Raw genomic sequence first — 27,150 nt, 5'->3', positions numbered from 1 at the left:
GGCATTTTTGTGGAGAGGGCATAGGCCTTCAAGGATCTTCTTGTACTACTCGTCATAGTTGCGCTTGGCGCGAGGTTCGTCAACGGCGGCAACGATGTGGTCCGGTCAGCGACGGTGATATTGACCAGACTAGGACCCTTTTGGCCAATCACGGCTGCTGTCCTAATGGTGACTGTGGTCGTCGTAGCAGCGGTCGTTGTGGCATCAGTCGTCGGGTCTCTCATCGCTATGTTGAGTTTGGCAGTGAGTGCACGCATCCTCGTTGAAACGTACTTCAGCCTCTTTGGCGTTAGTGTACTGATTGGCGGTCATAATCATCTCGCCAATCCCCGTTGGCAGGCTTGCGATTGAACTTGGAGCGGAGGTCGTGGTGATGGAGTCCTCAGATGAAGGCGGTGATGACCTTAGCTTCCGTGATGTTAGGAATAGAATTCCTCATCTCAAAAAAGTGTCTAATGTAGCTACGAAGGAGCTCAAACAGCTTCTAGTAGATACCATTCAGATCATGCTTAGTGCCCGGCCGAGTACATGTGGCCATGTAGTTGTCAGTGAAGACCTTCTTCAACTCTTCCTATGATCCGATGGAGTCCGGGGCGAGGCTTGTGAACTAATTCATCACAGTTGGCATGAGCATGACGAGGAGATAGTTTGCCATGACGCTGGTATCTCCCCCGACGGCACGCACAGCAGTGGCATAGGCTTGTAGCCATTAGTGTGGGGTTCATCCGTCCCTCATAGGGCTTGACCCCAGTGATTTTGAAACCACGGGGACATTGGAGTGTTCGAAGTGCCCTCGTGAATGCTCGGGGCCCTTTGGGATCATCGCCATCGTGATCTGCGACATCACCAGCATTGAGTGGCTGGAGGGATGAGTGCGGATTACCGAATTCTTGCTCATACTCTTGACGGTGGTGCACTTCTTCATGGTGAGAAAAACATCACTTGTCGATACATCGTCGTGCATCTCAGAGATTGTTGAGGTGTGCTTAGACGTCCTAGTCAACTTCCTAGTCATGCTGGCAAGGGTGGTCGACGCGGTTGCCCCTAGCCCCCCTGGAGAGGTTGTTCATCGTTGCGATGCTAGTTGGTGAAATGACTCTGGCTGGAGCGGATGATTAGATCTTGGCGCTGCTGATCGGCTGAATCGAGCTCGTCGAGTAGGAAGGTCTCTGATCCTGGCGGATCTCATTAACCTAGCAGTGCACCGCTTTAAGCATGGCGGCGACCTTGGTGACCTCTAGTGTCTACGGGAGTGGGGCGAGCTCGTTGGTGGCCACGACCAGGTTGGATCTTGGAGTCTTGTAGACGTCATGGCCATTAACACAGATAAATTCATCATCGAGGTTGTGTTGGAGTTGGTGTGGCCTTCCTTACGAGTCAAGCTTATCGTTGCGAGCAGCTTCGGCTAGCACAAGAGCAGCTTTGTTTGCTTAGCGCTGCACGTGGTTGATGTTCCTATTGACGCGGGCGGCGTGGTCCTCCTCGGTTTCTCCTTCTCGCAGGGGGCTATCGACACTGACGTTGAAGATTGCGCCTCCACGGAAGGGAGGGAAAGGAGGTTGTTCGGCGATGGTTTCGGCGACAATCTCCATAGAGCCCTAGGACTCAAAGTCTAGATTCTCCTCTAGGATGGTTTGGAGGGAGGCTTCGGGGCGTCGACCGACGTGTAGCATGTTGACAGCCGGTGAAATCTAGTCGACGAGAGGATGGATATCTCCAACCTGGTCAGCGAATTTGCCCCTTAGGGCATCTTGAAAGGCGGCGGTGATGCTAATGAGCCCGAAGGGAAGGGCCATGACTCCTGGGGCTTCCCGATCAGTCTCCGTTAGATCTGGATCGGAGGGTGGTTGGCGCTGAATCAGAGTGGTCAGAGCCGATTCTACGATGGAGAGGCGATTGACAAGCTTCTGGCCAACCCAATCGATAGATGTGATCAGATCGCCATTGTTGATCTGCCTCCTCGGATAGCGGGGGAGCGAGCGGCGAATTGTCGGTGAAGATGACCTCGGAGGCGGTTCCGAGATTGGATCTACAGTCGCAGGTGTTGGGGTGATCGGCGCAGTATTGATCTGCACTGGCTCGATGTGTTCTCCGACTCCGTCGGCGTTGATGATCCAGGAGATTGATCCGACCGTGAAGATCTAGTCGAACTGTGAGAGGGATGAAGAGCTTACAGAACGTATCATCTTGTTCGACATGGAAACAACACGCACACCCTTACCTGGCGCGCCAACTGTCGACAGAATATCATCGGCAGTCCTCCGAGGGGTATCCCACGAAGATAGATTAATCGGCAGAGATGCATGTAATCAAGAACAAGAAGGCAACAGAGACACGAGTTAGACAGGTTCGGGCCGTCAGCGCGACGTAATACCCAACTTCTGTGGTCTGTTGGATTGTATTGGCTATCGTATGATATTTGCGTATGTTCGGATGAGTCCCTGCCCGTCTTATATAGTCTAGGGATAGGGTTATAAGTCGGTTAGATCTAGGAGATAAGCAGAAGATTATAGGAACCATGGGATCATACGTATCCTAACAGATCTCGTAGTATCTTGAGGATATCTTTTCCGATATCTTGCAGGAGGTGCCGAGCAGCGTCGTGCCCCGTAAGGCTTCGTCTTGTGGGCTGGGCCGTCCCTGGGGGTGCAGCCCATGTAGTCTGCCGTGGGTATCCGGAGTTGTACCCCCCACAAACGGAGACAGGAATACATGATCCATGAAATCATATTGAAGTAGAAGAACGAGAACAGGGACAGAAATACGGGACTGGATTGGACATAGTGCATGGAGCTCGGTAATCTCCTCTGACATCCATGTCTTGGATGGTCGAATTTTTTCCAATTATATAGGAACTAATTTCACATTCTTTTTTGTTATTTATTCATTGTAGAAAAAATATGTTTGATAGACACGTGCGTGACAGTGAGCCAATGACGCCATGCTCTCCGTAATTGCATTAATTTTACGAACTTTACCTTTTTAGATTAAATGTCATTTTAACGTCTATAGTTAATTTTACAATATTGTTATTTTATCGTACGATCCGTGTGTTTTTAGTATAAAAGTTTTGTTGTCCCGTAGCAACATATGGACATACTACCTAGTTATAATATAAAAGTGTTCACACTTTTATCTTTATATATATATATGTGTTTATATATGTATGTATGTATGTATGTATATGTATGTATGTATGAGATCTCGCTAGGGTTTGTTCCCCCCCCCCCCCCCTAAGGCCTCCTTTGGAAGGGAGGGTAGTCATAGGAAAAACACAGGATTCAATAATCCTGAGGACTTTGTACAGTAGACGTCTTTGGTTCATAGGAAAGCAGCGTAGGAAATCCAAAGGAATACTGTAGCTACCCTATGGTTTCACAGGAATTTTACGGGAAAGAAACATGTACTCAAACCTCATTCTTTTGCTGGCTTGCGCGTAGGAACGATGCAAAGGACTGGAAGTTTGTTGATGTTACTGCTGGTGCACGTGTACCCAGGGAGGGATTAGCGCCTAGTTCGCTTTGCAAAAAAAAAATGAACCCGATAAATAGTATCACTTTCGTCTTATTTGATAAATATTGTCCAATCGTGGACCAACTAGGCTTAAAAGATTCATCTTGTGATTTCCAACTAAACTGTGTAATTAGTTATTTTTTTTACCTATATTTAATACTTTATGCAAGCGGCTAAAAATTGATGTGATGAAGAGAGAATAAAAACCTTAGAATTTGGATGGCATCTAAACAAGCCCTAGTTAACTCAAATCAATGCATCGGGGATCTTCTATTCCTGTGAATTTCCTATACCCATCCAAAGACCAATACTATAAACTTTCCTCATTCCTATGTTTTGCAGTAGCATTCCTATAAAATTCGTATGCTTTTCCTGTTCCTGTGTTCCAAAGAGGGCCCAGATGTTTCCCGCCATTTCGCCTCTCCATCTGCCGCCAGGCCGCCACGCCGCCTCGCTCTGCTCCCCAGATACCTCGCCCCCTTTCCCTCTCCGCTCCCCCACGCCACCTGGTCGCCGGCTCGCCGCCCCTGCTCACCGATTGCCCTCGGCTGTGCAGCGAGCAAACAGCGGCGAGATGATGGAGGAGGAGATCCGAGCGGAGTTCCAGAGCAGCGGCTTCTCCATCGGGGGAGCCAGTCCCGAGGACGCTGCCCAGATCCTCACCACGCGTAAGTACAAGCGTCCCCACCTCCCCCCTTGACCATCTCTGGTTCTAAGTTGGTTTTGATTTATGTTGATGTGTGTGTGGTGTGTGGTTTTGCTTGCAGTGCTGACCTACTGCATCAACTACAAGATGAGCCCCGCGGACCTCGTCTCCAACTGGGAGGTCTATTTACCTCAACAGGTCAGCTCATCCCAATGTTGCGAATAACATTATTGTAGCATCTTTTGCAGCTGAGATTAGGCAAGTCTTAGTGACTGTAGGTCGTTAAAGTGCTCTGCAGAAAGGGCGTCTGCTTTCTATGAAATTTGATGATAGCATCTTTTGCTGTTTAATTAAGCATGCCATCTGTAAGGCTGTGCTGATTATTATGGATAAGATGTTCTTGGCTCAGTGTTTATTTTTTTGCTGGAGCATAAACATCCACTTGCTATTAACTATGATCAAACTTTGTTTGATGTCTTGATGATTCATTAAATCCCATCAACATTTAGGTATGATTAAAATCTTCCAGCTCATGTTCAATATTCTTCTGTCTGTATTAAGAGATGCCTCCCTGATGATTATGATTCCAGGGTCAATATATTTCTTTTTTGTTCTTTTACATGATGCAGCTAAGGAAACTGAAAGAACTAATTTATGCAGGCAATTGGATGGCTTAAAGCTTGAAAGCTCGTATCTTGATGGTTTTCTGTCACACCTTCAAAATGAAGTTAAAGACAGGATAATAAAAGAAGAAGCCAACCTTCACATTTACTCCAGTAATGATGTCGACATGTTAGTTCCACATATCAGATTCATTTACGTGCATGCTTGTCACAGAAGTACCTTTGTTTCTTATTTCACTGCCAAGAAAAAAAATATAAATATAATGTAGAAGCAACTGTTGCAGGCTCTTGAGCAATTCACATGCAGATGAAGTGGCATTTCATGACACACCAGGCTCTAAACAGGATAAGCTACCTGAAGAGTCATCTAACTCTGAGTTAACTCCTCTGACAAGTGACAGACCATCATCCAGCAGAGTGGCCAAAACAAATGCTGATCGTATTACCCCTTTTGCAACACGAGTAAATAAATTTACCCAACAGTATGTTCTCAATGCTGATAATGCAGTTAGTGTGCCAAGTAAAAATGCTGAAATCACAGAAGATGAAGTAATTAGAAGAATTCAACCAAGTCAAAGATGTTCCTTACAAGTTCAGCACTCACAGCCTGAACCAGGTTGCAGATTCATGTATGACAGAATGGAAGACAGAGTAAGGCCATTGCTATTTTGTTTTATTAATTATCATAAGCATCTGCACTTTGACTGCATCCCTTTTCCAGTTTAATTACTTGGAAGATCGGATACAAAAATCGGCAAGCTTGTTTTCTGCATCTGGGTTTTGTGGAGAACCTGCAGATGCTACCCTTGCGTCAGAGGTAATTGCACCGCCTAGTTTTGTTCTTTTTAACTACTTACCTCATCATCACCCCTTTCCTTGATAGGATATCCAATTATCTGCCCTCTGCAGGAGAAAATGTTTGCAGTCGGTACAGTAGCTTGTGATGGGGAAGGTCATTTGAATGAAAAGTCTATCTTGCTACAGGGCGGGTGAGTGTGCTTCTTAGACTCATTCATGTGATGATCTTTGCATAGTCACCATTTTGTTATTTCTTTTGGCTAATTACAGAAACATCTTTTTTCTAGTGTTCAACACTCCAGGGGACAGCGTGTGCGCCTTGACTTGAAGGATCTTGATCACTTCTCCTTGTTTCCTGGGCAGGTAAGCGCAACCAGTTCTATTACTATATAGATTATCTGCTGAGTCAAATTAACACAAATTTAAATAACAGGTGGTGGGTATTGAAGGCCACAATCCCAGCGGACACTGTCTTGTTGCATCAAAATTAATTGATTTCATACTGGTCTCTGTGGATGCTCAACTTCCTAGTACTAAGAAACAAGCTATTGATAATGAAAGCAACCAAAACTCTGACGCTGGCACTCTGTCAAGAGCATTGTCATCGGTTAGTTCCTGTCTGTTTTTTATTCGAAATAATGCTGCATCAAACATATCTTTTTAATGAACAATTAGTATATTTCACCCAAGCTTAAACTGATATCAGTTCATTGTTCTATTTTAATTATGAATCAAATGCATGTTTATACTTTCTTCATTTAGTGCATGGTCATGCTCAATCAAAGGAGAGTAGGCCAATCATTAATTTAAATAATTACTGTTTTACCTCATGTCTTTTACAGGTCATCGCGGCAGGTCCCTATACAACAACCGATAATCTGTTGTTTGAGCCACTGCAAGAACTTCTTTCATATGCTTGTCGTAAGCAGCCTCAGCTGCTCATATTGGTGAGTCCTCTCAATTCTGTACATGGGACAACACATTGATGTTTGAAGTTTTCTGCTACTGTACACATCAATTGTTCTTTGGCAGATGGGACCCTTCATTGACTCTGATCATCCTGACATAAAAAAAGGAACTGTTGACCAGAGCTTTCATGATATTTTCCATTTTGAAATTCTGAGAAAGGTAGGTAAATGCTGATTTCTGAAGGTGTAATGCTGGCACATTGCCAAATGCAATAGTTATTCATGCGTGTTATATTTTTTTTGTTCAGATTCAAGACTTTACCCAGTATCTGGGGAACACTGTCCGTGTAATTCTCATTCCATCTGTGCGTGATGCTCACCATGACTTTGTTTTCCCTCAGGTTTGTAATTTTCCTTATTGAGATTCAGATCTGATTTAATAATTATAAACATGTTGCTGTATCATTACATATCAATTAATGTCTGCAAAGTTAGATGTAAATTTTGCTGAGATAGTGCAACAAGTTTACTTCCAACCTACTAGGCTTTATAGTCTGGTTGTATGTGCAGATGAATTGTGTTATTGTTATTTAAGCCTTTTTTTAATGTTCTCAGCACAAGCATCTCTAATGATATATTTGTTTGCTCATTTGATTTGAATTTACCAGAAGATATCACACATCAGGTATGTGTTACTCTGTAAGATTGCTCTTGTGAGTTATTTGTTAATGATATTCCTTTGTTTTTAAAAGGTTTACATACATTATGCAGATTACTTGTCTGGCAAATCCATGTCTCTTCAGTTCTAACAAGGTACGCTATGTTAATAGTTGTAATGAATAATGTAATGGTTGGAGCATGCAAAATATATATATGGTTTTCCTTGTCTATTATCAAATAGGTATGCCTTTATTTTGGTTAAGTTATTTCTGTCATTGTCCTACAAATTAAAATTGAGACATGGTCATTGAACTCAAAAGAATCTTTTTCTCCTTGTTGTGATCTTCATATGCTCCTCATCTCTGCATTTTCTCTCTTGTTGCATTGTCTAGAAGAGTCCATTCAATGCTTAGGGATTACCAGGCCTAAATGCTGCCACACTGTTGTATTTGCTCACGAGTTATTCTCCAAATTTGTAACTTATTGGGATTTTTTTTTTCTTGAACATGAAGGAGAGCTGTGTATCATTATATTAAGAATGGAAATGTTCTTAATACTTCTCATGCATATTATGAGCAAAAATCATCTTATATGTTGTTAGATTAGAAAAGTGTTGATAAGTGTAGCCCAAAAATGTTTGCTATCCTTTTTTCCAGATATATTTTGGATGTTGTACAGTAGACATTCTGAAACAGCTCAGTGGTGAGGAAATTTCTCGCAAGCCACCTGTCGGAAAGCCTGGAGACAGGATTGGTAGACTTGCCTCACACATATTAAAGCAACAAAGGTGATTCCATTTTGCTTTATCATGTTGTATCAGTGGGGACGGATTGTGTGCAGTTTATGAGTTCTGATGTAGAGCTCTTCCTACAGTTACTATCCTCTATACCCTCCTGCTGCTGGTGTGCCATTAGACTTCTCACTTGCTAAGGAAGCATTGGAGATCTCATCAGCACCAGATGTTCTCATTCTTCCTTCTGATCTTGCACCATTTGTGAAGGTAATGACAAGTTTTTAGTACAGGCAGCACATTTATTGTAAACTTCTAATTAATATTCATATATTCGAATTCTGCCCATCCGTGAGCCCATTGTTCAAAAGTCAGAACTGTATATTCACATGTCTGTTGTTTATAAGTTACTTCCTTCTGAATGGAATGATGCTGAACAGCTATTATGTGCAGGTGCTTTCCCTTGGAGAAGGTAGCGACGTCCAGAAACGGTTTATCTGTGTGAACCCTGGGAGGTTGGCAAAGGGTATTGGTGGGGGCACATTTGTGGAGCTTTACTACAATGAGGGCATCGACAAGACCAACGCCTCCATCATCCGCATATAGGATTACTGTCGGGGCATATCACCTAACATGAAAAGAGGCTCTAATTCACCCGCTGCAGAAAATTACCTAAGGCTTCTTCTCTTGTTTGCCACACCAGAAGCCCACCAAAAGGAAGGATTGAAGCGGTAAGATTTATTTTTGTGGCAAGCTTTCTTGGGGACATGTAAATTGAGCTCGGAAATCCATCTCAATGTTTGTTATCCCAGAAAGTTTTGCTTAACATGTGGCATTTCCTTTGTAACCATGTACCTGGACTAAAAAGTTCATATTATTGTCAACTAACAACTGACCTGGTTCTCTTCAGTCCTACTGTATATATCAGGAATTGGTTGGTCCATCCCTGCTGTTTTCCATATAGCATTCTTATGGTTCCATTATTACTAGCAGTTTGTCCAGATTAAGCTGTAATGCACCATTTGAGATTAACCAAGTACTTGGACTAGAAAGTTAATATTATTGTCAACTAACAACTGTATATCAGGAATTGGTTGGTCCATGCTGTTCTCCACATAGCATTCTTGTGGTTCCATGATTACTGGTAGTTTGTATCCAGATTGTTAACAATATAATGAAGCTGTAATGCGCCTTTTTCCCAATTTTGGGTTGTATTACTAGGACATGTTTTAGGATGCAAATCCACCGGAAGAAATAAATCCTGTTAGATAGCCATACAACTTCCTGAATACTCTATTATCAAGCGATGAACCTAAACTTTTTTAAAAAGGTGATGAACAATGGCAGCCTACCACCCACCGTAGTACAATGCCATGCATATTTATTTCATCGTTGAAAAGAAGACGTTTGTAACATCTTTTCACCTTTTTTTTATATACACCTGTACAGGGATGCTTCTTTTTATGGCTCATTGGCGCCCTATTGTGTGGTACTACTGCCTTGTCTGGCCTGATATTTGCATTTTTCTGTCCAAGTGTTGGTGTGTGAAAATGTGGATCCAGTGTCACGTCCAGGAGTGCCACTTGTTTTCTGGACCCGGTTTTTATATATTTTTTGTTGTGGCGCTTGTCTTTTGTGGTTCGAGGAAAAAGCCATACCGGGGTTGCTCATATGCGGACATTTTCTGTTTGGCAAGAAATGCGCACGTGCAATACTAATGCATCTGTCTTTTTTGAAATGGGTTGTCTTTTGCGCTGCAGCGGGTAAATAGTTGCTTTGCATTAGATCAGATGCTTATTGATGTCAGGGGTTAATTAGAACTAATATAGCCTGTTCGCTTGCTCGTAAACGATCGTAAATTTCCAGCCGGTAACAGTGTTTTTCTCTCACACCAAACCAGCCAGCAGTAAATAATCCACGATACGATACAGCCTCCCGAACAGGCTACATGATTTCAAAATATGCCATTACCATTTACATATTATGAAATATGCCACTAAAACTCCCTGTAGCTTGTAATCCTATTGAAATTCTAATGGCATGATTTAATATAACTCAAGTTTTAGTGGTATTTATTCATAATAATGCTCAAATTATAGTGGTACTTTTTTTTCAAACAAAACTAAACTATAATGATATGTTTCCGAATACATGAATTGTACTTGTGTATCTCCAAATCATGACAGTTACAATGGCATGGTCCAGTCTTGATGTCAGTTCCATGAAACCTAACAAATACACTAACAATTACATGCTCATATTCTGGGAAGTTGAGGTTCGTCTGAGGTCGATCATATATTCATACGATACTGCTAAACTTGTGTGTTACAGACGGACTGTCGAGCGAGTTTGCCAAGGCGTCCCAGCTAATTTGAAGAAGACTTCTCTTCCAAATTACTGTTAACAGCATACACACGATAGTGATAGTGATATCCAATCCAGCTAACAAAAACGCGAACTGAATTTGCTCCGGACAGCAATATGAGTGAACGGAAACAATGCTGCAGAAATGATCATTGCTGCTTGCTTTCCGTTTTCCTTTCCCTGAAGTACGCCAACCACAGGTTGGCCACCCACAGGATGCTCATCGCTATCCCGGCGCCGATGACGACCGTCCACGACGCCCACGCCCACGCGGGCACGCGGCCGCCTCCGCCGCCGGAGGACGCGTAGAAGACGCCGACCATCCTGACGAACCAGGCCGGCCCGAGGACGGCCCTGGCGACCGTGTACGCGGCGTAGAACGGCAGCGAGAGCCGGGCGTAGAGCCTGGCGGCCAGCGGCGAGTCGTGCTGGCGCATGGCGACGAGCGTCCACGCGTTCTGCGCGGCGCTCGTGGCCTCCGCGAGCACCACCAGCGGCAGCAGCGCGGCCGCGCCCGCGGCGGCGGCGTGGCGGCAGGTGGCGAGGACGTAGAGCGTGGCGAGGTGGTGCGCGATGAACAGGGCCTCGTCCCGCAGCAGCAGGAGGTAGTGCGCGAGGTCCACGGCGAAGTAGGCCGTGCTGAAGTCGAGCACCAGGTCCTCGGCGGCCGCGTTGGGCGCCGCCGCCGCCGCCGCCGGGAGCGCGAGGAGGCTGTGGGTGGTGCCGCTGCCGCTGGCGGCGTGGTAGCGGGACAGCAGCACGGCGCGGAGGGCGAGCAGTGCGGTGGGCGTGCCGTGGAAGAGTGAGGTGAAGCAGCTGGCGGCCTCGGCGCGGCGCCGCCGCGGCGGCCCCCAGCCACGGAAGACGATGAAGTAGCCGACGAGGTAGATGGACGCGAACATCGCCGGGAAGGCAGTTGAAACACTAAACATGCTTCTGAAAAAAAAAAACACCTAAAAACACTTGAAAACCATTGCAACCATACGCAACATTCAAATAAACACACATGCAACGTATGTATGAAACATATGCAACATCCAGATAAACACATTTGCAACATGCGTCCGGAAAACACAGATGAAACATACCTCTGAAACATACGAAACACTCGAAACATACACTTAAAACATGCCTCTGAAATAATTGCAACATGTGCAACATCCCCCGATCCACTTTTGTGACATCTATATGAAACAAAATGCAACATACTTCCAAAATACCTGAAACACTTGAAACATATATATGCAACATAGGGGAGAGGAAGGCTGAGCCAGTCGATTCCGGTCGCTAGGGTCAGGGGGAGCTCGATCGCAAGGGTGAGAGAGGACGCTATCGGGGGTAGGGAAGGCGTTGCGCCAGGGTGGGGGAGAGCCGCCCACACTCCTGCAACACGCCGCGCCACCTCCATGGATCTCGCTTGTGCTCCATGGATCTCACCAGGGTGGGGGAGAGAGCCACCAGATCCGCGGGCGTTGGGCACTCCCGGTGGGTGATGACGTCGGGGTGGGGGAGGAGGACGCCGGGTGAGGGCCGCCGCCGCCGGCCAGGGAGGCAGCCATGGGCACGTCGAGGTGGGGGCAGGGCGCGAGCGCGGAAGAGATAAGAATGCGGAGGAGAAAGCGAGGGCGACCGGCGCGTGCGGGAGTGAGCAGTGGGAGGCCCGTTCGAATGGGGATTTATTTTGTTTTGGGCCCGCTCCTAGGGAGCCGCTTCAGATGCAGAGTCATAGACGGACGTCCTGATAGGAACACTACCGCAAGGTTATTATTACCATTACTACATTTAGACTTATCACAAGCGATTGGTAAAACCTATCACAAACGCTTTTCGATCTCGGCAGTAAGCTGTCGGTGGTGATGATATTCTCATCACAGGCGGTTTACAACCAGCGATGATAATAGCTTATCACAATCGGTTCATACTACCAGCCGGCAGTGATTTTAATTTTCAAAATTCCCAAAAATGAACCAAAAATAACAAAAAAATTTGTTTCAATCCTGGAAGCCCCTCCCACCAACTCTAGCTTCATGGTACCAAGAAGCTGCTCTAGCTTCAGCTCCACGCTATTTTTATGGTACACAATAGTGGTGGGATTCAAACATGAGACTTTTGTCCTTAGCTCCTCTAACCACTCCACACCTAAGTCACTTGTGTTTATATAGCATATCCATTCCCCTAGTATTCACTTTTTATGATTTAAAATGAATATTTAGGACCCTAAACGGCTTCAAATGAAAAAAAATCAAAAACTACATTGTTCTAATCAAAATTTACAATTTTGATTTTGGTTGTTTTGCCATCCGAGGTCGTTTGATAAATTTAAATTTCTAAACATCAAAACTTCAGCTAGACTTTTGGGACCTCAAATGATTTCAAATGAAAAACTCATTAACTACAAGTTGTTGTTCTCATCAAGATATACAACTTTATTTTTAGTCAATTTTTCATCCGAGGTTGTTTGAAAATTTTGGTTTTTAAAAATTTTAAATCTTCATATACAAATTTGAGACTATAAATGATTTCTAGTAAAATAATCAAGATCTACAACTTTGGTTTTGATCATTTTTCATCTAAGGTCATTTGTACGATTCGAAAAAAATTGAATTTCCAAATTTGAGCGCTTCAAAAAGAATTCTAGGACCGTAAATGGTTTCAAATGAAAAAGCCATCAACTACACTTGTCGAAATCTACAACTTTGATATAAAGTTTGTTTTCATCTAACTTTATTTGAAAAAGTTATGAATTTTATTGTGCTGCAGCATGGTTATCACCACCGTATCTTACAGCAAGCTGGCTGGCGGTGAAAAACGTCTTCACCGCCGGTTCATATGGCGAGGCGGCAGTGATGAAGAGCACATCATCACCGCCGATTGGTGGTGCAAACCAGCTGTGATGATGAACTATCACCGCCGGTTGGTAAGACGAAGTAGCGGTGATAGTTATCAACCACGACATTTTTAAGAACCGGCGGTGATACTCTCGTCACCGATGGTTCGTATTACGAACCGTTGGTGATAAGCATCACTAACGTTTTAATGATACCGACGGTGATAGAGGTATTGGTGATTGGTCAATCTGTAGTAGTGTACATTCATTGGAGGTCTACTCTTCCAAAATAAATATGTTAGTCATCCAATAATTCCACTAGTGAGTCATTTCATCAAGCAAATAGGTGTCCACGTATATGAGAAAAAGGTACGTCGTACGTACTGCTTACATGAAAATAAACAAACTTTGAAATTTACAAAACACATAGGAGGAAGAGAAAATCCAAACAGCACCGATCTAACATTGATGTGGTGATACTTTCATAATGCTTACATTTCTTAAACAGAAATGAAATATATATCCACTGAAAACAATGGTATAGCATAGACATCACACAATCATGATATAAAAAGGTACTTCCCAAATCTAATTTGCTTCTACCAACTTCTACAGTCTCCAATACATTTACTACTTTATACATGTCTCAAGTCAGATTTGACGTTAATGGCAGAGCCAACATGATCCAACGACTTCAAGGAATCAAGACTCTTTTCTTTTTATTCATGTTGCGTATGCAAGTTGTTTTATTCATGAATCATATATTCAAACTCCATGGGCTTCCTCAAGCAATTGTTTCAGATAGAGATAAAGTATTCACTAGCAATTTATGGAGAGAATTATTTAAGTTGTTGGGTTCTGAGTTGCATATGAGTAGTGCATATCAACCTTAATCTGATGGCCAAGCCGAGAGAGTAAATCAATACTTGGAGACCTATCTAAGGTGTTTTATTCATGTTTATCCTGTTAAGTGGTCCTTTTGGTTGTCACTAGCTGAGTTTTGGTACAATACTTCATAACATTCTGCCTTGGGCAATACTAGGCATTACACCCTTCTATGTTTTCTATGGTCATGAGCCTCACCATTTGGGCATTGAAGCTCCAAACTCTAGCGATAATTCTGATCTTAACACCTGGCTTCAAGACAGAGATCTGATGTAGCAGCTGATTCACCAACACCTTCTTCCTGCTTAACGCAAGATGAAGTTCCAAGCTGATCAGAAACGTTCATTCAATTTATATCAAGATTCAACCTTATGTTCAGACCTCTCTGGCTAATAGGTCTTTCAACAAATTATCATTTAGATTCTTTGGTCCTCTTAAGATCATTGACAAGATCGGTGAGGTAGCTTACAAGCTTCAACTTCCTCCCACCAGCAGCATCCATCCTGTTTCTCACGTTTTCTAGCTGTAACTCAATCTGTAAGTCAAGAGTTACCAGATCCCTTTATTCAGGCCATGTTTAGTTTGCCGGAATCGGCGCTGCCGAAACCACTAGTGCATTGTAGCATTTCGTTTGTATTTGATAATAATTATCCAATCGTTGACTAATTAGACTCAAAACGTTCGTCTCGCAAAGTACAACCAAACTGTGCAATTAGTTTTTGATTTCGTCAACATTTAGTACTCCATGCATGTACCGCAAGTTTGATGTGACGGTGAATCTTCTTTTTGCATAGTGCCAAAGTTTGGATTTTGAGTGAGGGCCTGTTTAGTTCACCCAAAATCCAAATTTTGGCACTATGCAAAAAGAAGATTCCCCGTCACATCAAACTTGCGGTACATGCATGGAGTACTAAATGTTGACGAAATAAAAAACTAATTGCACAGTTTAGTTTGGTTGTACTTTACGAGACGAACGTTTTGAGCCTAATTAGTCAATGTTTAGACAATTATTACCAAATAAAAACGAAAAGCTACTGTACCTACGGTACCTCCATGAAATCCGGCGGCGCCGAATTGGGGACCAACTAAACGTGGCCTAAGGCCTTGTTTAGTTGTAGGAATTTGGATTTTGGGGCTACTGTAACACGTTCGTTTTTATTTGGCAAATATTGTTCAAACATGGACTAATTAGGCTCAAAACGTTCGTCTCGTAATTTCCTACCAAACTGTGCAATTAATTTTTCTTTTCGTCTACATTTAATGCTCCATGCATAGACCGCAAACATTTGATGTGACAAGTACTGTAGCAACTTTTTGAAAGTTGGGATGAAACTAAACAAGGGCTAAACTAAACATGGCCTCAGTTTCAGGTACCCTAGGCGATTCTGGGCAGGCGCCTTCGGCAGGCAGGACTGCAACAAAACCATTCCACATGTGCTTGTCCAGTGGTCCCACTAGACGTCGACACTCTCTACCTAGGAAGATGAAAAACCATTCCACAGGTGCTTGTCCAGTGGTCCCGCTTGCCGCCGACACTCTCTACCTAGGAAGATGAGACTTCGCTCCATCAAGACTTTCCGCATGCACCGGCTTGGAACAAGCCGTTTCTCGAGGAGGAGCGGGGGATGTCACCAACTTGGTGAAGAACAGGAGGCACCTAATGCAACGGAGGCAGCAGCGTGGGAGAAGCAGCTGGTGGGAAGAAGGATCAGGCGCGCCAATACTCGCGTCATCGGGCCGGACTGGCTGTAGGCCCATGTAGGCGTCGTAATTCTCCAGCCCATGTTATGGGAAGGGAGGTCCAGACTGCTGGCTCCTATGTAATGCCTGCGTTGCGTGCGACAGAAGATGAACCTGAACTCGAAACAGAACGGAACCGAGCCGTTGGGCGTCGGCGTGGAGCTTCGGCCATCGCCGGAGTCTCGAGTACCGCGAGTTCCCCATACCTGAGAGTTTCAATCCATTCCGGTACGGTAACACGCTCTTCTGCGCCGCCGCCCCTTCTCGCGACCCGCGCCGCATCTCCCGCTCGCGGCCTCCCTCCCCCGCGCCGCACGCCTCCGCCCCACGCAACGCGGCCCCGCTGCCCGCGCGCTCTCCGTGCGCGGCCTCCCTTCCGCGCGCCGCGCGTACGCTCTTCTGCGCCGCCGCCCCTTCTCGCGACCCGCGCCGCATCTCCCGCTCGCGGCCTCCCTCCCCCGCGCCGCGCGCCTCCGCCCCGCGCAGCGCGTACCCTCTCCCGCACGCGCGCGCCTCCCCTGCCTTCGCGTGCGCGCCCCTTGCTGCGTTTTCCTTATTCTACAGTTCTCCTCACAATATAGAAATCTGATGGAATCATTTTGCCTGCTTTGTTTGCATGGCTTTTGGTGTTTTATGGTTTAGAATTATTCCGAAGGAAACTAATCTGTGCGTCTATTTGCTGTTTCTATTTTCTTATTTCTCTCATCCAACAATTTCATTTGAATTCCAGATAGTATGGCTGCCAAAACGGCTGGAGCTGTCCAAGTGCTCAAGGATGACACTGTTAAACGCACACCCATGGCACGACCTAGCAACGGTCGTGAAGGAAAGCCCATTAGGTTGCTGTCCAACCACTTTGCTGTGAAGCTTAGAGGAGTTGATGCTGTTTTCTACCAATACAGTGTAATGAACAACTTTGAAATTCTGCATCTGGTCCTTACCTCATCTATTTACTCTGAAATTACTTTTGGTTACATTGTAGGTCTGCATCAAATCTGCATCTGGTCCTTACCTCATCTATTTATTCTGAAATTACTTTTGGTTACATTGTAGGTCTGCATCAAATCTGAGGATGATAAGGTGGTTGATGGCAAGGGTATTGGCCGAAAGGTCATAGATAAACTATTGCAAACATACTGTTCTGAGCTTGATGGGAAGGATTTTGCATATGATGGAGAGAAATGTCTATTTACTGTGGGACCTCTTCCACAGAATAACTTTGAGTTCACTGTTATCTTGGAGGAAACATCTTCAAGGTACACGCAGTTTTAGTTTAAACAACTTTTCAGACTGATCTGCTGAAAGTGAAAATATGACTGGTAACTGGTTATCCAGCTTAGTTTATTTAGAACTCTAGCCATTTGCTAATTTGTTTTCGTTGGTTTTGGCCAGCCCATTTCTTACACCTTACGTTTCTTTTTAGTTGTTTCTGTATGGCTCCACGCTGCTGTTTGCATTTTTTTCTTCAATATATATGTTGCCTCGAAAACAGTCAGGCGGTAGTGAGTCACCATGCCCCTCCTTGATAACCATGATGTGGTGGTCTATCATTAATTTACAAAAGAAATTGAACCTCAACAGAGTAATACTGTTTGATATTCTTTGGACATAGTCTGTTTGTACTGTGATGAGGAAACTCCAATAGGCACCTTATATGAATATGTACTCAAAGTTCATCTGTTATTCAGGGCTGTTGGTGGAAGTCCGGTGCATGGAAGCCCTGCCCAAGCTGACAAAAAGCGGGTCAAGCGATCACATCTGGCAAAAAAGTTCAGTGTAGGCATAAGTTATGCCGCAAAGATTCCTCTAAAGTCGGTTGCTTTGGCTCTTCGAGGAAGCGAGTCAGAACATGCTCAAGATGCTCTGAGAGTCCTTGACATTGTTTTAAGGCAACAGCAGGCTAAGCGGTATGCTTATTTGTTTTGTCATTTCAATAATGTATTTTCTCTGTTTGGTTACCATGTGTCTGTTGTTTGTCCTGTACAGAGGTTGTCTACTTGTTAGGCAGTCATTTTTCAGTGATGATAGTCGAAACCTTGTTGATTTAACTGGTGGAGTTAGTGGCTGTCGTGGACTCCACTCTAGTTTCCGTACTACAATTGGTGGTCTTTCACTAAACATGGGTAGGCATGCATTTTAATACATGTAACTGGATTTTGATTCAAATTGCCAATATTGATATAATTGTTTTTCGGTTATACAGATGTTTCAACCACTATGGTTGTAACTCCTGGACCAGTTATTGATTTTCTCCTCACAAATCAAAATGTCAGAGACATCAGAGATATTGACTGGCCCAGGGTCCGTGGAATAAAATAACTCTCCCTAAAATCCTATATTATTTGTTTTCTGGAGAGCAGAGCTTCAAATATTTTATTGACTTCTACCTTTAAATGACGCAGGCCAAGAAAATGCTTAAAAACCTCAGAGTTAAAGCTAAGCACAACAACATGGAGTTCAAGATTATTGGCCTTAGTGACCAACCATGCTCTAGACAGATGTATGGATCTGTTATTGCGATGTGCTTTTTGCAGCATTCCATTCCTTTGCTGATCCTGTAATATATTATGCACAGGTTTCCAATGAAAGTTCGAAATGGAAGCATTGAAATTCAAACTGTGGATATCACTGTTCAGGATTATTTTAAGTCCAAGCAAGTTGAACTAACGATGCCTTATCTGCCATGTCTTGATGTGGGAAAACCAAAACGCCCTAATTATCTCCCAATTGAGGTTGCAACCCTGCTTTTGTTTCAGTCTACATTCTACAATGTAGTCTGGTTATCATAGTTCCCTTTTTTAGATAAAGGGGTTGTCATAGTTTCTGACTGCACTTGATGTTCGAGTTGGTGCTATTAAAATTTCTATTTTGCAGCTATGCCACATGGTATCACTTCAACGTTATACAAAGGCACTGTCTTCTCAACAAAGGGCAATGTTGGTTGAAAAGTCACGACAGAAACCTCAAGAAAGAATGCGAGTTGTTACAGATGTGGGTTACTAAATTCTGTCAATGTTATTACTCCTCCCTGCTTTCTCCCAGTAACTTGGTACTTACAGCTAAAATGTGCAGGCTGTAAAAAGTAATATGTATGATGATGATCCAATTTTATCTTCCTGTGGTATTGAAATTGAGAAACAACTTACTCGTGTCGACGCTCGTGTTCTCTCTGCACCAACGGTTAGCCTATTTTGCCTTTTCTTTCATTATCACACTTTCATATATGAGTCATGTTTTTTAATTGTTTGGATTGGATATGCTATTCAGCTAGTTGTGGGGAACAGCGAAGACTGCATCCCGAACAGGGGCAGGTGGAACTATAATAACAAGGTTGGTACTAAGCTACTTGTGAGAGAACACATTTATCTCAGAACATTTGTGCTGAACTTCACCCTTTTTTTTCACTATTGCAGAAGCTATTGGATCCTGTCAAGATTGAGCGCTGGGCCATTGTTAATTTCTCTGCTCGTTGTGACATGAGCCGAATCTCACGAGAGTTGATAAACTGTGGACGCAGCAAAGGCATTGTAAGTCTTTTGTGGTATTTTATTTTCTTGCATGGTTTGAGGGATGGGATGGCGATGGATCATCTCAAGTTCTCAACCTAACCAACTTACTTTGTTTGAGGAACCCTCACAAACAAAAGATTAGTATACCATGAGGAATGGTGTGATCCAAATAAAATTGATGGGATTACCCCATGATGGGCCACACTATCTTTGTTGGGGTTGATCCTTAAAACCAAATACCCCACGAAAGCTTGAACATATTTAGTATTCTTGTTTGGCTGTGCTTTGACCATACAAGTTATCCCTTGTTTTGTGCAGTTCATTGAACGTCCTCACACCTTGGTGGATGAGGACAGCCAGTCTAGGAGATGTTCACCTGTGGAAAGGGTTGAAAAGATGTTTGAAAAAGTCAAAACAAGCCTTCCCGGTCCTCCAGAGTTTCTCCTTTGTGTTTTACCAGAGAGGAAGAATTGTGATATTTACGGTAATACGATATACAGTTACTGTTTCTATGCTACCATGTATCCTTTATGCAACTAACTTAAAATACCTTGAAGGGCCATGGAAGAAGAAAAATCTTCATGAAATGGGTATTGTCACTCAATGCATTGCTCCCAGTAATAAGATGAATGATCAATATTTCACCAATGTTCTTCTGAAAATTAATGCTAAGGTATACATTTATCAGCATCTGATTTGTGGCTGCACCTTGTTTGAACAAATATCCTATTATTAGTTTTCTTTTTTGACTAATATGATTTTTCCTGTCGACTAGCTTGGTGGAATGAACTCTAAACTGGCATTGGAACATCGTCAAATGATACCAGTTGTGACTCAAATACCAACATTAATTCTTGGCATGGATGTTTCACATGGTTCTCCAGGTCGAGCAGATATACCATCAATTGCTGCGGTGTGTCTTGTTCTCTCTTGTGTTACTTGCATCAAGCAAAGATTGGTTTTCACATTACTTTTCATATACCTATGTGCAGTCTCATAGTTTAAATGAACAGCAAGCACAATAATTTGCACCGTGTTTAAGGAACACCAATCTGAATGTTATGGCAAATGGGCTGAAGCGTTATGGCAAGTGTGTCGGTTCTTGCCCTGGACGTGCTGCATCACTTCCTAGGATTAGTTCACGGTTTGTTAGTTTGTTCACATCTGTTAGCAGATAGAATTGATTTGTTACTTGGATAAGATTTGGGAGGTCTGTTAGGTGCCTAGTCTATAAAGGCAGCTGTGAGGCATATGTTAGGCAAGCAAAAATAGATCTGAGAAGCAGCTCAGAGTCTCCAGAGGGAGGGTGACTTAGCTGATCTATCTGCTATTCTTCTACCCCGTTCCCCAATCAGTCTACCACATGTTTGCTATCGGAGACCTTGATCCTCGGGGAAACAAGAACATTATTAAGATGAAAAGACCCAGGAAGGGTGGTAGCACCAGTGGAGGTAACAAGGAGAAGGGATCCATTACCAACGACAATTGAGGGAACAGGGTACCAGGAAGAGGAACTGTGAGAAAGAGTACCAGCATTGGAGGTCATGTGCGAAGTAGCCCCGGAGTCGAAGTACCATTCTTGCTGAGGTGACTGTTGCAGGGTCATGGCGCTGAACTAGTGGGCGAGGGCCGACTGGTCCCAGCCTGGGGAGACCCAGGGGTTGAACCCAGGACGCGGAGAGGGCGCCCACACGTTCTGTACCAGCATGTGGGGGCCCTGACTGCTGCAGGTGTGACTGGGACGGAGGTTGCTGATGTGGACCCATGGGGAGGGGCGCAAGGGGAGGACGGGGTCCATACATCTGTATGGAACCAGCCCAAGGGTGAAGGTAGGAGGTGGGTTGGCCGCACTGTCCACTAGAGCTGCCTTGGCCGCCCCCTTGGCCATCTGGGGAGTTCCTTCTGCCGCCCCGCTTGCCCCGCCTGTTGTTGGAGGAACCGCCCCTGGAAGCAGCAGGGCCGGAGGGTGGTTGGGGCGGGTGCTGGTGAGCCTGAGGGGCAGGAGGGGGGCGCTGGTCACCTGCAGCAGATCGTTCCAGGCGCTGGACTGGAGGTGAAGGCCGATGGAGGCGAATTTGTCATTGAGGCCATAGATCAAATTGAGGACGAGGGTGCAGTCGGGGACGTGTTCGCCGAGATCCTCGAGGGCATCAGCCATGCCCTTGAGGCGCCTGCAGTAGTTTGTGACAGATAGGTCTCCCTGAGCGAAGTTCCTGAACGTCCAGGTGGAGAGCGCGCGCCTCCCGGTTCCCCAGAAACTGGGACTCCACAGCAAGCCATGCCTAGCGGGCCGTAGAGCGGGAACGAGGTGCCTGGATGGTTTCGGCCAGCTCGGAGGATGGCACCGTAAATCCAGGACTTGACCACGCAGTCCATGCGAGCCTAGTCCAGGAATGCCGGGTTGGGGTTGTCCTGCAGAACATGGTCCTCGAGGGAGAACTTTACCAAGGGGAGGAGGAAGAGGTCACACCATCGGGAGTACTGGCTGGAGTCGAAGTTGAGGACGATCGGCTCACGGGTGTGGATGTTCTGGACATCAATGGCATGAGAGTGAAGGTTGGCGATGATCGCGGCTTCATGGAGGAGTAGGGCGTCATCAAGGGAGTGGCCGAGTGGGTAGTGGGCGCAGAGGCGGTATGCGCGGCTTCAGTGCGCGCAGCATCTGTGCGCTCCCTGGTGTCCCGCTCGCGATCAGCGCCCGCCTGGCTCTCCTGAGCAGCGGCCGCGGTTTCTTGTTCGGTGAGAGCAGTGCGATCGAGGGCAGCAGAGCGCGCCTGGGAGAGGGCCACGCTCGTACTCGGCGGCGCGCTCGCGCTCAGAAGCCAACCGGCGCTGCGGGCTTCTTTCCATGGGAACATGTTTTGCTGGGCTGCTTATCATTTCAGCCTCCAGAGAAGGCCTGACCTTGGCCTGTTGCAACACACATGCCCTGTTTCGTCTGGCCCCTGTTATAGTGCATCCATTGTTACGTGTGCTCCTTTGTGGCCTGACGTGCTGTATCTGTAGCTGTTTAGGGATTAGTTTGTTAGCAGGTAGGGTTAATTAGTGCAACAGCTTACTGCACTGGAAACATTCCATTCGTCACCTTCGGAGCTGCAAGCATCTACCTCTGCATATCACAGCTCAAGGACGAGCTATCTTCGAAGGGTGGTGAAGTGTTATGGCGAGTGGGCCGGTTCTGGCCCTCGACATGCTGCATCACAACCTAGGATTAGTTCACGGTTTGTTAGTTTGTTCAGATTTGTTAGTTTATTCATATTTTTTTAGTAGATAGAATTGATTTCTTACTTGTAAAAAAATATATTGATGCGGACGTTAGCCATAGAATCAAAGCAGGGTGGATCAAGTGGCGACAAGCTTCTGACATTCTCTGTGACAACAGGGTACCACAAAAGCCAAAAGGCAAGTTCTATAGAATGGCGATTAGACCGACTATGTTATATGGAGCAGAATGTTGGCCTACAAAGATTCGACATGTTCAACAACTGAGTGTTGCAGAAATGCGTATATTGCGATGGATTTGCGGTCACACAAGAATGGACCGAGTTCGGAACGATGATATACGTGATTGCCTAGAGGTAGCACCAATTGAAGAAAAGCTTGTCCAACATCGGTTGAGGTGGTTTGGCCATGTCCAAAGGAGACCTCCAGAGGCATCAGTGCATTGTGGAGTCCTAAGCCAAGCTAATAATATGAGGAGAGGTAGAGGAAGACCGAAATTGACATGGGGGGAGGCAATAAAAAGAGATTTGAAAGCTTAGGATATACCTAGAGATCTATGTTTGAATAGGAGTACTTGGAAAACAGCTATTGAAGTGCCTGAACCATGACTTGGGGCACTTGGTGGGTTTCAACTTTAGCCTATCCCAACTTGCTTGGGACTGAAAGGCTATGTTGTTGTTGTTGTTTGTTAGTTGCCTAGTCTATAAAGGCAGCCGTGGGCAAGCATAAATAGATCTAAGAAGCAGCTCAGAGCCTCCAGAGGGAGGGCGATTTAGTTGATCTATCTGCTATTCTTGTATCCCGTTCCCCAATCAATCTACTACAACAATGAGTTTATGACACTATTCTGAAAATTTAGAGCACTGTTACAGCTTGCTTTCCTAGTTTATGATTGCTGGTTTCAAGTATCTTTTTTATTGCCTCCTCCCATATCAATTTCAGTCTTCCCTTACCTAAATTGAAAAGAGACTTGAAAGTTTTGGATATATCTAAAGACTTCTGCTTTAATAGGAGTGCTTGGAAAGCAGCTATTGACGTGCCTCAACTGTGATTAGGGGCTCTTGTTGGGTTTCAACCCTAGTCTACCCAACTTGCTTGGGACTGAAAGGCTTTGTTGTTGTGTGTAATAATACTGTGCTAAAGTTTTCCTCTGTAGGTTGTGGGATCTAGATGCTGGCCATTGATATCACGGTACAGAGCATCAGTGCGGACCCAGTCTCCAAAGGTAGAGATGATTGATTCTCTATTTAAGCCATTGGATGATGGGAAGGATGATGGCATAATGAGGTGATTTAAATTAACATCTTAGTTTTCTGTGTTGTGTTCTTCTAGTTGACCTCACGGTATCTTCATTTGTATGAACTATGAAGTAATTTTGCTCAGGAAGTGGGGCCTTAGTCTGTTATCTAAAATAGAACAGGAATGGCGTAGTACCCTTTTCACTTTTTCATTGCATTGCAGGGAACTTCTACTAGACTTCTACCAAACCAGTCAACAAAGAAAGCCTCAGCAGATAATCATCTTCAGGTGTGTACTGAATTAATTTTATTTTCAGTTATATATGTCTATGATTGTGTCATACATTGATGTAAAAAGCGCGTTTGTTTCCAGTACGAGTTTGTAAGAGACTAAGTGTGTGTTGGTGTGAGCGTGGTGGGTGTGCTGTAATTTATTTGTTATCTCCTTAATGCAATGATACGCAACTCTCCTGCGTATTCTACAAAAAAAATGTACATTGTTAAGCTGCGCTGAATGTGTACTTCACTATTTTTTTCTCCAACTCAAAGGATCATTATTTTGGTGCAAACAGGAATGATTTGTTTTCTTGAATGATTATTATTTTGGTGACTCAAAGGAACATTTGGTCTTTCCATGTTAATTTGATTGTGTTAATTTAGAATAATGAATGTTGGTCTGGTAAGAGGTGTTTGACTCCACAGAATTTTACCAATCTTATGCCAGGAAAGGTCAAATATCTGTAGTGCTGATTTTGTATCTATATAGTTATTGGTTTCTTTTGTTATAAAAAAAACTATCATTCTGCTAATAAAAAAACTATCATTTCCTACCAGCTTTTCTTAAAATTGTCTCTGCAGTTTTTATTGAAGTGTGAGCTCTTTTGTGTTAAAGGATGAAAATCAGTTTATAGTTCAGAATTGACTTACTTTGCGTGAAATGCATCATAAACATCCATATTGTTCTCGCCAGTAAGAACTATTTCTGAATATTCAGTTGGTGTCCTTTGATTTTCCTTTTGAGAATTGAAGTTGATACACTTCATCATTAAATGAATGTTATATTTGAGTAATTTTGTACAGTGATGGTTAATTAAATCATGTATGTTCCTTTCTATTTATTTTGTGGATGTAAGAGTATCTTTGTGGTTTCTTTTTTCTGTATTGATTTGCTTTATTTGTTCCTGCACGATGAACTGGGCATTCACTGGTGCTGTGACTTTTTTAGTGTTTCTGTCATGAGTTCTTGGTATTCAGTGTTGATGAATTCTTATCCTTATGGTCTACTTATGCAGGGATGGTGTTAGCGAGTCTCAGTTTAGCCAAGTACTGAACGTTGAGCTTAATCAAATCATAAAGGTTCTGCTATGCACTGTTTTGCTTGAGAATTCCTTGGTTTTCTGGCATTTCCTAACAAGAGTTAGACGATACAGGCATATCAGAGTATGGGACAGGGGGACCTTCCGAAGTTCACAGTGATCATTGCTCAAAAGAATCACCACACAAAACTCTTCCAAGCTGATTCACCAGAGAACGTTCCACCTGGTAAGCACCCTTGTCCAGTTGTCCTGCTTAATACTGCTAAAGATCCTTCCCCTTTAAACAGCTTGAGCAACTTGCACTTTGTCTTTGCATCAGGGACTGTTGTAGACTCCGGCATTGTTCATCCAAGACAGTATGATTTCTACATGTGTGCTCATGCTGGACCAATTGTAAGTTCTCCTAGAGTAGTTTTGGATTTTGCTTGACCATGCTTGTTAGTAATTGCTTGACTAGGGATGTGTCAGACATGTTTCATATTGAGCATTACCATGTTCTCTTACACAGGGTACTTCAAGGCCAACCCATTACCATGTGTTGCTTGATGAGATTGGCTTCTCCGCAGATAATCTCCAGAAGCTAGTTCTTTCACTTTCATATGTGTAAGCACATATGTTCATGTCTATTTCTTTATTTCTTACTCTTATATGAGGATAACATGTTTGTGCTTGTATAGATACCAGAGGAGCACCACTGCGATTTCTGTGGGTACGTTGATTTTTTCTTTTGTACTAAAAAAACATCACGCACTGTTTGATGGTTCTTCCTATTTTAGAAGACATTAGATGCTTTTTTGCTGAATGCAGTTTTTGCTTTTTCAGTGGCACCTATCTGTTATGCCCACCTCGCAGCAGCTCAGATGGGCCAGTTCATGAAATTCGAAGAGTTTGCAGATACATCGTCAGGGAGTGTCAATTCATCATCGTCAGCATCAATACCAGAACTGCCACGGCTGCATGCTCATGTCTGCAGTTCCATGTTCTTCTGTTGAGGTGATTTTAGTTTGACTGTTGTGGGGTAGGGCTACTTCTTTGTGGAAAGGAAGCTTATATGTTGTTCGTACACAGCAGGTTAACTGTTTTGTGAAGAAACCAAGTAGGTCGTTAGTTGTCGTAAATCGATGTACGCAGGCATATTTTGGAGCAGTTTTCGGCTCCCCACCCCCAAATGTAGGTACAGCTTCCAGATTTTAGGTAGCCTGTACGTTTGCATCTGCAGGTTTTTCGATTGGAATCTGGAAGATTAGGGATATTGAGAGAGTAGAGCCAGATTTTTGAGTTGGATGCGTGGTTAAATGATCTTTCTGTTAATCCCCCAGAATACGTGTGCTGTATACGCTTGCTGCGTCTGAAATGCGAAAATGACCACTGCCACTCGCGACTCGCGAGAGACCACAGGAAAATTCTTGGGCTTTTTATATTCCTTCTTGTCATCTTGTTAGACTTTTGGCTTGAATCTCTTTTAGGAAATGGAAAGCTTGAGGCTTTACTATGTTATTTCAGCTATAAGCAGCTGAGCGAACAGATAGGGAATTGAAAAATACAAGCATCAATAAAAAATGGTCAAAAGTTTTTAGGAACTTGATGTTTCTGTCTTGCTCTAGAGTGTAATTATGATTTTTATCTTTATTTTTTGAACTTTGTAATTTTGCCCTTACGATTTTGAATTGAACCGTCTGTCTGCCCGTATTTCTAATGTTATGTCTATAGGTGGATTAATTTAATGACAAAATATAGGGAAAAAAAAGATGTTCATGCGAAAGGTCAAGAATACACTCAATTTAACTTTTCTCCCTGGCTGGCCTCCTGGGTCCTCGCTTGTTCGTCTTCAACGTAACTGACTAGATCAACCCTAAGGCCGCTGACGGTGCATAAATCGATGGCCAGGGTAGGAGATGCCAAGTTGACTCTCATGAAAATAGATAATTTCGTGGTGGGATATATAGTCATTTTTATGAGGGGGTGTTAAATACTCTTATGAAAATAGCTGTTTTTGTGGCAGTGGGTGAAGCACTCTCATAAAAATAAGTTTTCGTTGCAGAATTTACATCACCCTTATTTTCATGAGAGCGTGTTTTCAACTCTCACGAAAAACTGCCCCCTCACGAAATCTCCATTTCTAGCTGTGCTGGGGGAGGTTCCCTCCCCACTGAAAGGATCAAGATACCCAA

General features: G+C 44.0%; 3 protein-coding genes across 3 annotated transcripts; 2 read left to right on the top strand and 1 right to left on the bottom strand.

The window, feature by feature from the left end:
* Nucleotides 1-3,921: 3,921 nt before the first annotated feature.
* LOC136507450 (uncharacterized) lies at nt 3,922-8,802 on the top strand. The gene is made up of 16 exons (XM_066502168.1): nt 3,922-4,181; nt 4,281-4,357; nt 4,689-4,951; nt 5,067-5,433; nt 5,504-5,599; nt 5,692-5,771; nt 5,868-5,943; nt 6,014-6,187; nt 6,423-6,527; nt 6,613-6,708; nt 6,797-6,889; nt 7,084-7,173; nt 7,260-7,301; nt 7,805-7,935; nt 8,022-8,148; nt 8,332-8,802. The coding sequence occupies exons 1-16, from the start codon at nt 4,088-4,090 to the stop codon at nt 8,482-8,484; spliced, it is 2,064 nt and encodes a 687-aa protein (XP_066358265.1). The 5' UTR covers nt 3,922-4,087; the 3' UTR covers nt 8,485-8,802.
* Nucleotides 8,803-10,101: 1,299 nt separating this feature from the next.
* Nucleotides 10,102-11,144, bottom strand: LOC136506522 (TLC domain-containing protein At5g14285-like). The gene has a single exon (XM_066501446.1). The coding sequence runs from the start codon at nt 11,142-11,144 to the stop codon at nt 10,392-10,394; it is 753 nt and encodes a 250-aa protein (XP_066357543.1). The 3' UTR covers nt 10,102-10,391.
* Nucleotides 11,145-15,628: 4,484 nt separating this feature from the next.
* On the top strand, nt 15,629-26,290 carry LOC136507994 (protein argonaute 16-like). Its single transcript, XM_066502583.1, is given in 24 exon segments — nt 15,629-15,922; nt 16,425-16,597; nt 16,748-16,950; nt 17,383-17,601; nt 17,681-17,817; nt 17,898-17,995; nt 18,097-18,194; nt 18,270-18,426; nt 18,569-18,685; nt 18,767-18,874; nt 18,962-19,024; nt 19,108-19,221; nt 19,522-19,687; nt 19,761-19,876; nt 19,979-20,116; nt 23,582-23,712; nt 23,887-23,952; nt 24,956-25,019; nt 25,094-25,205; nt 25,299-25,372; nt 25,488-25,582; nt 25,657-25,688; nt 25,802-25,916; nt 25,918-26,290. Coding segments are annotated over 24 exon segments (2,847 nt in total). The 5' UTR covers nt 15,629-15,741; the 3' UTR covers nt 25,988-26,290.
* Nucleotides 26,291-27,150: the final 860 nt, after the last annotated feature.

This window comes from Miscanthus floridulus, chromosome 15 (assembly GCF_019320115.1).
Source record: "Miscanthus floridulus cultivar M001 chromosome 15, ASM1932011v1, whole genome shotgun sequence".
Classification (NCBI taxonomy): Eukaryota; Viridiplantae; Streptophyta; class Magnoliopsida; order Poales; family Poaceae; genus Miscanthus; species Miscanthus floridulus.
This window is presented reverse-complemented; position numbering and strand designations above follow the sequence as displayed.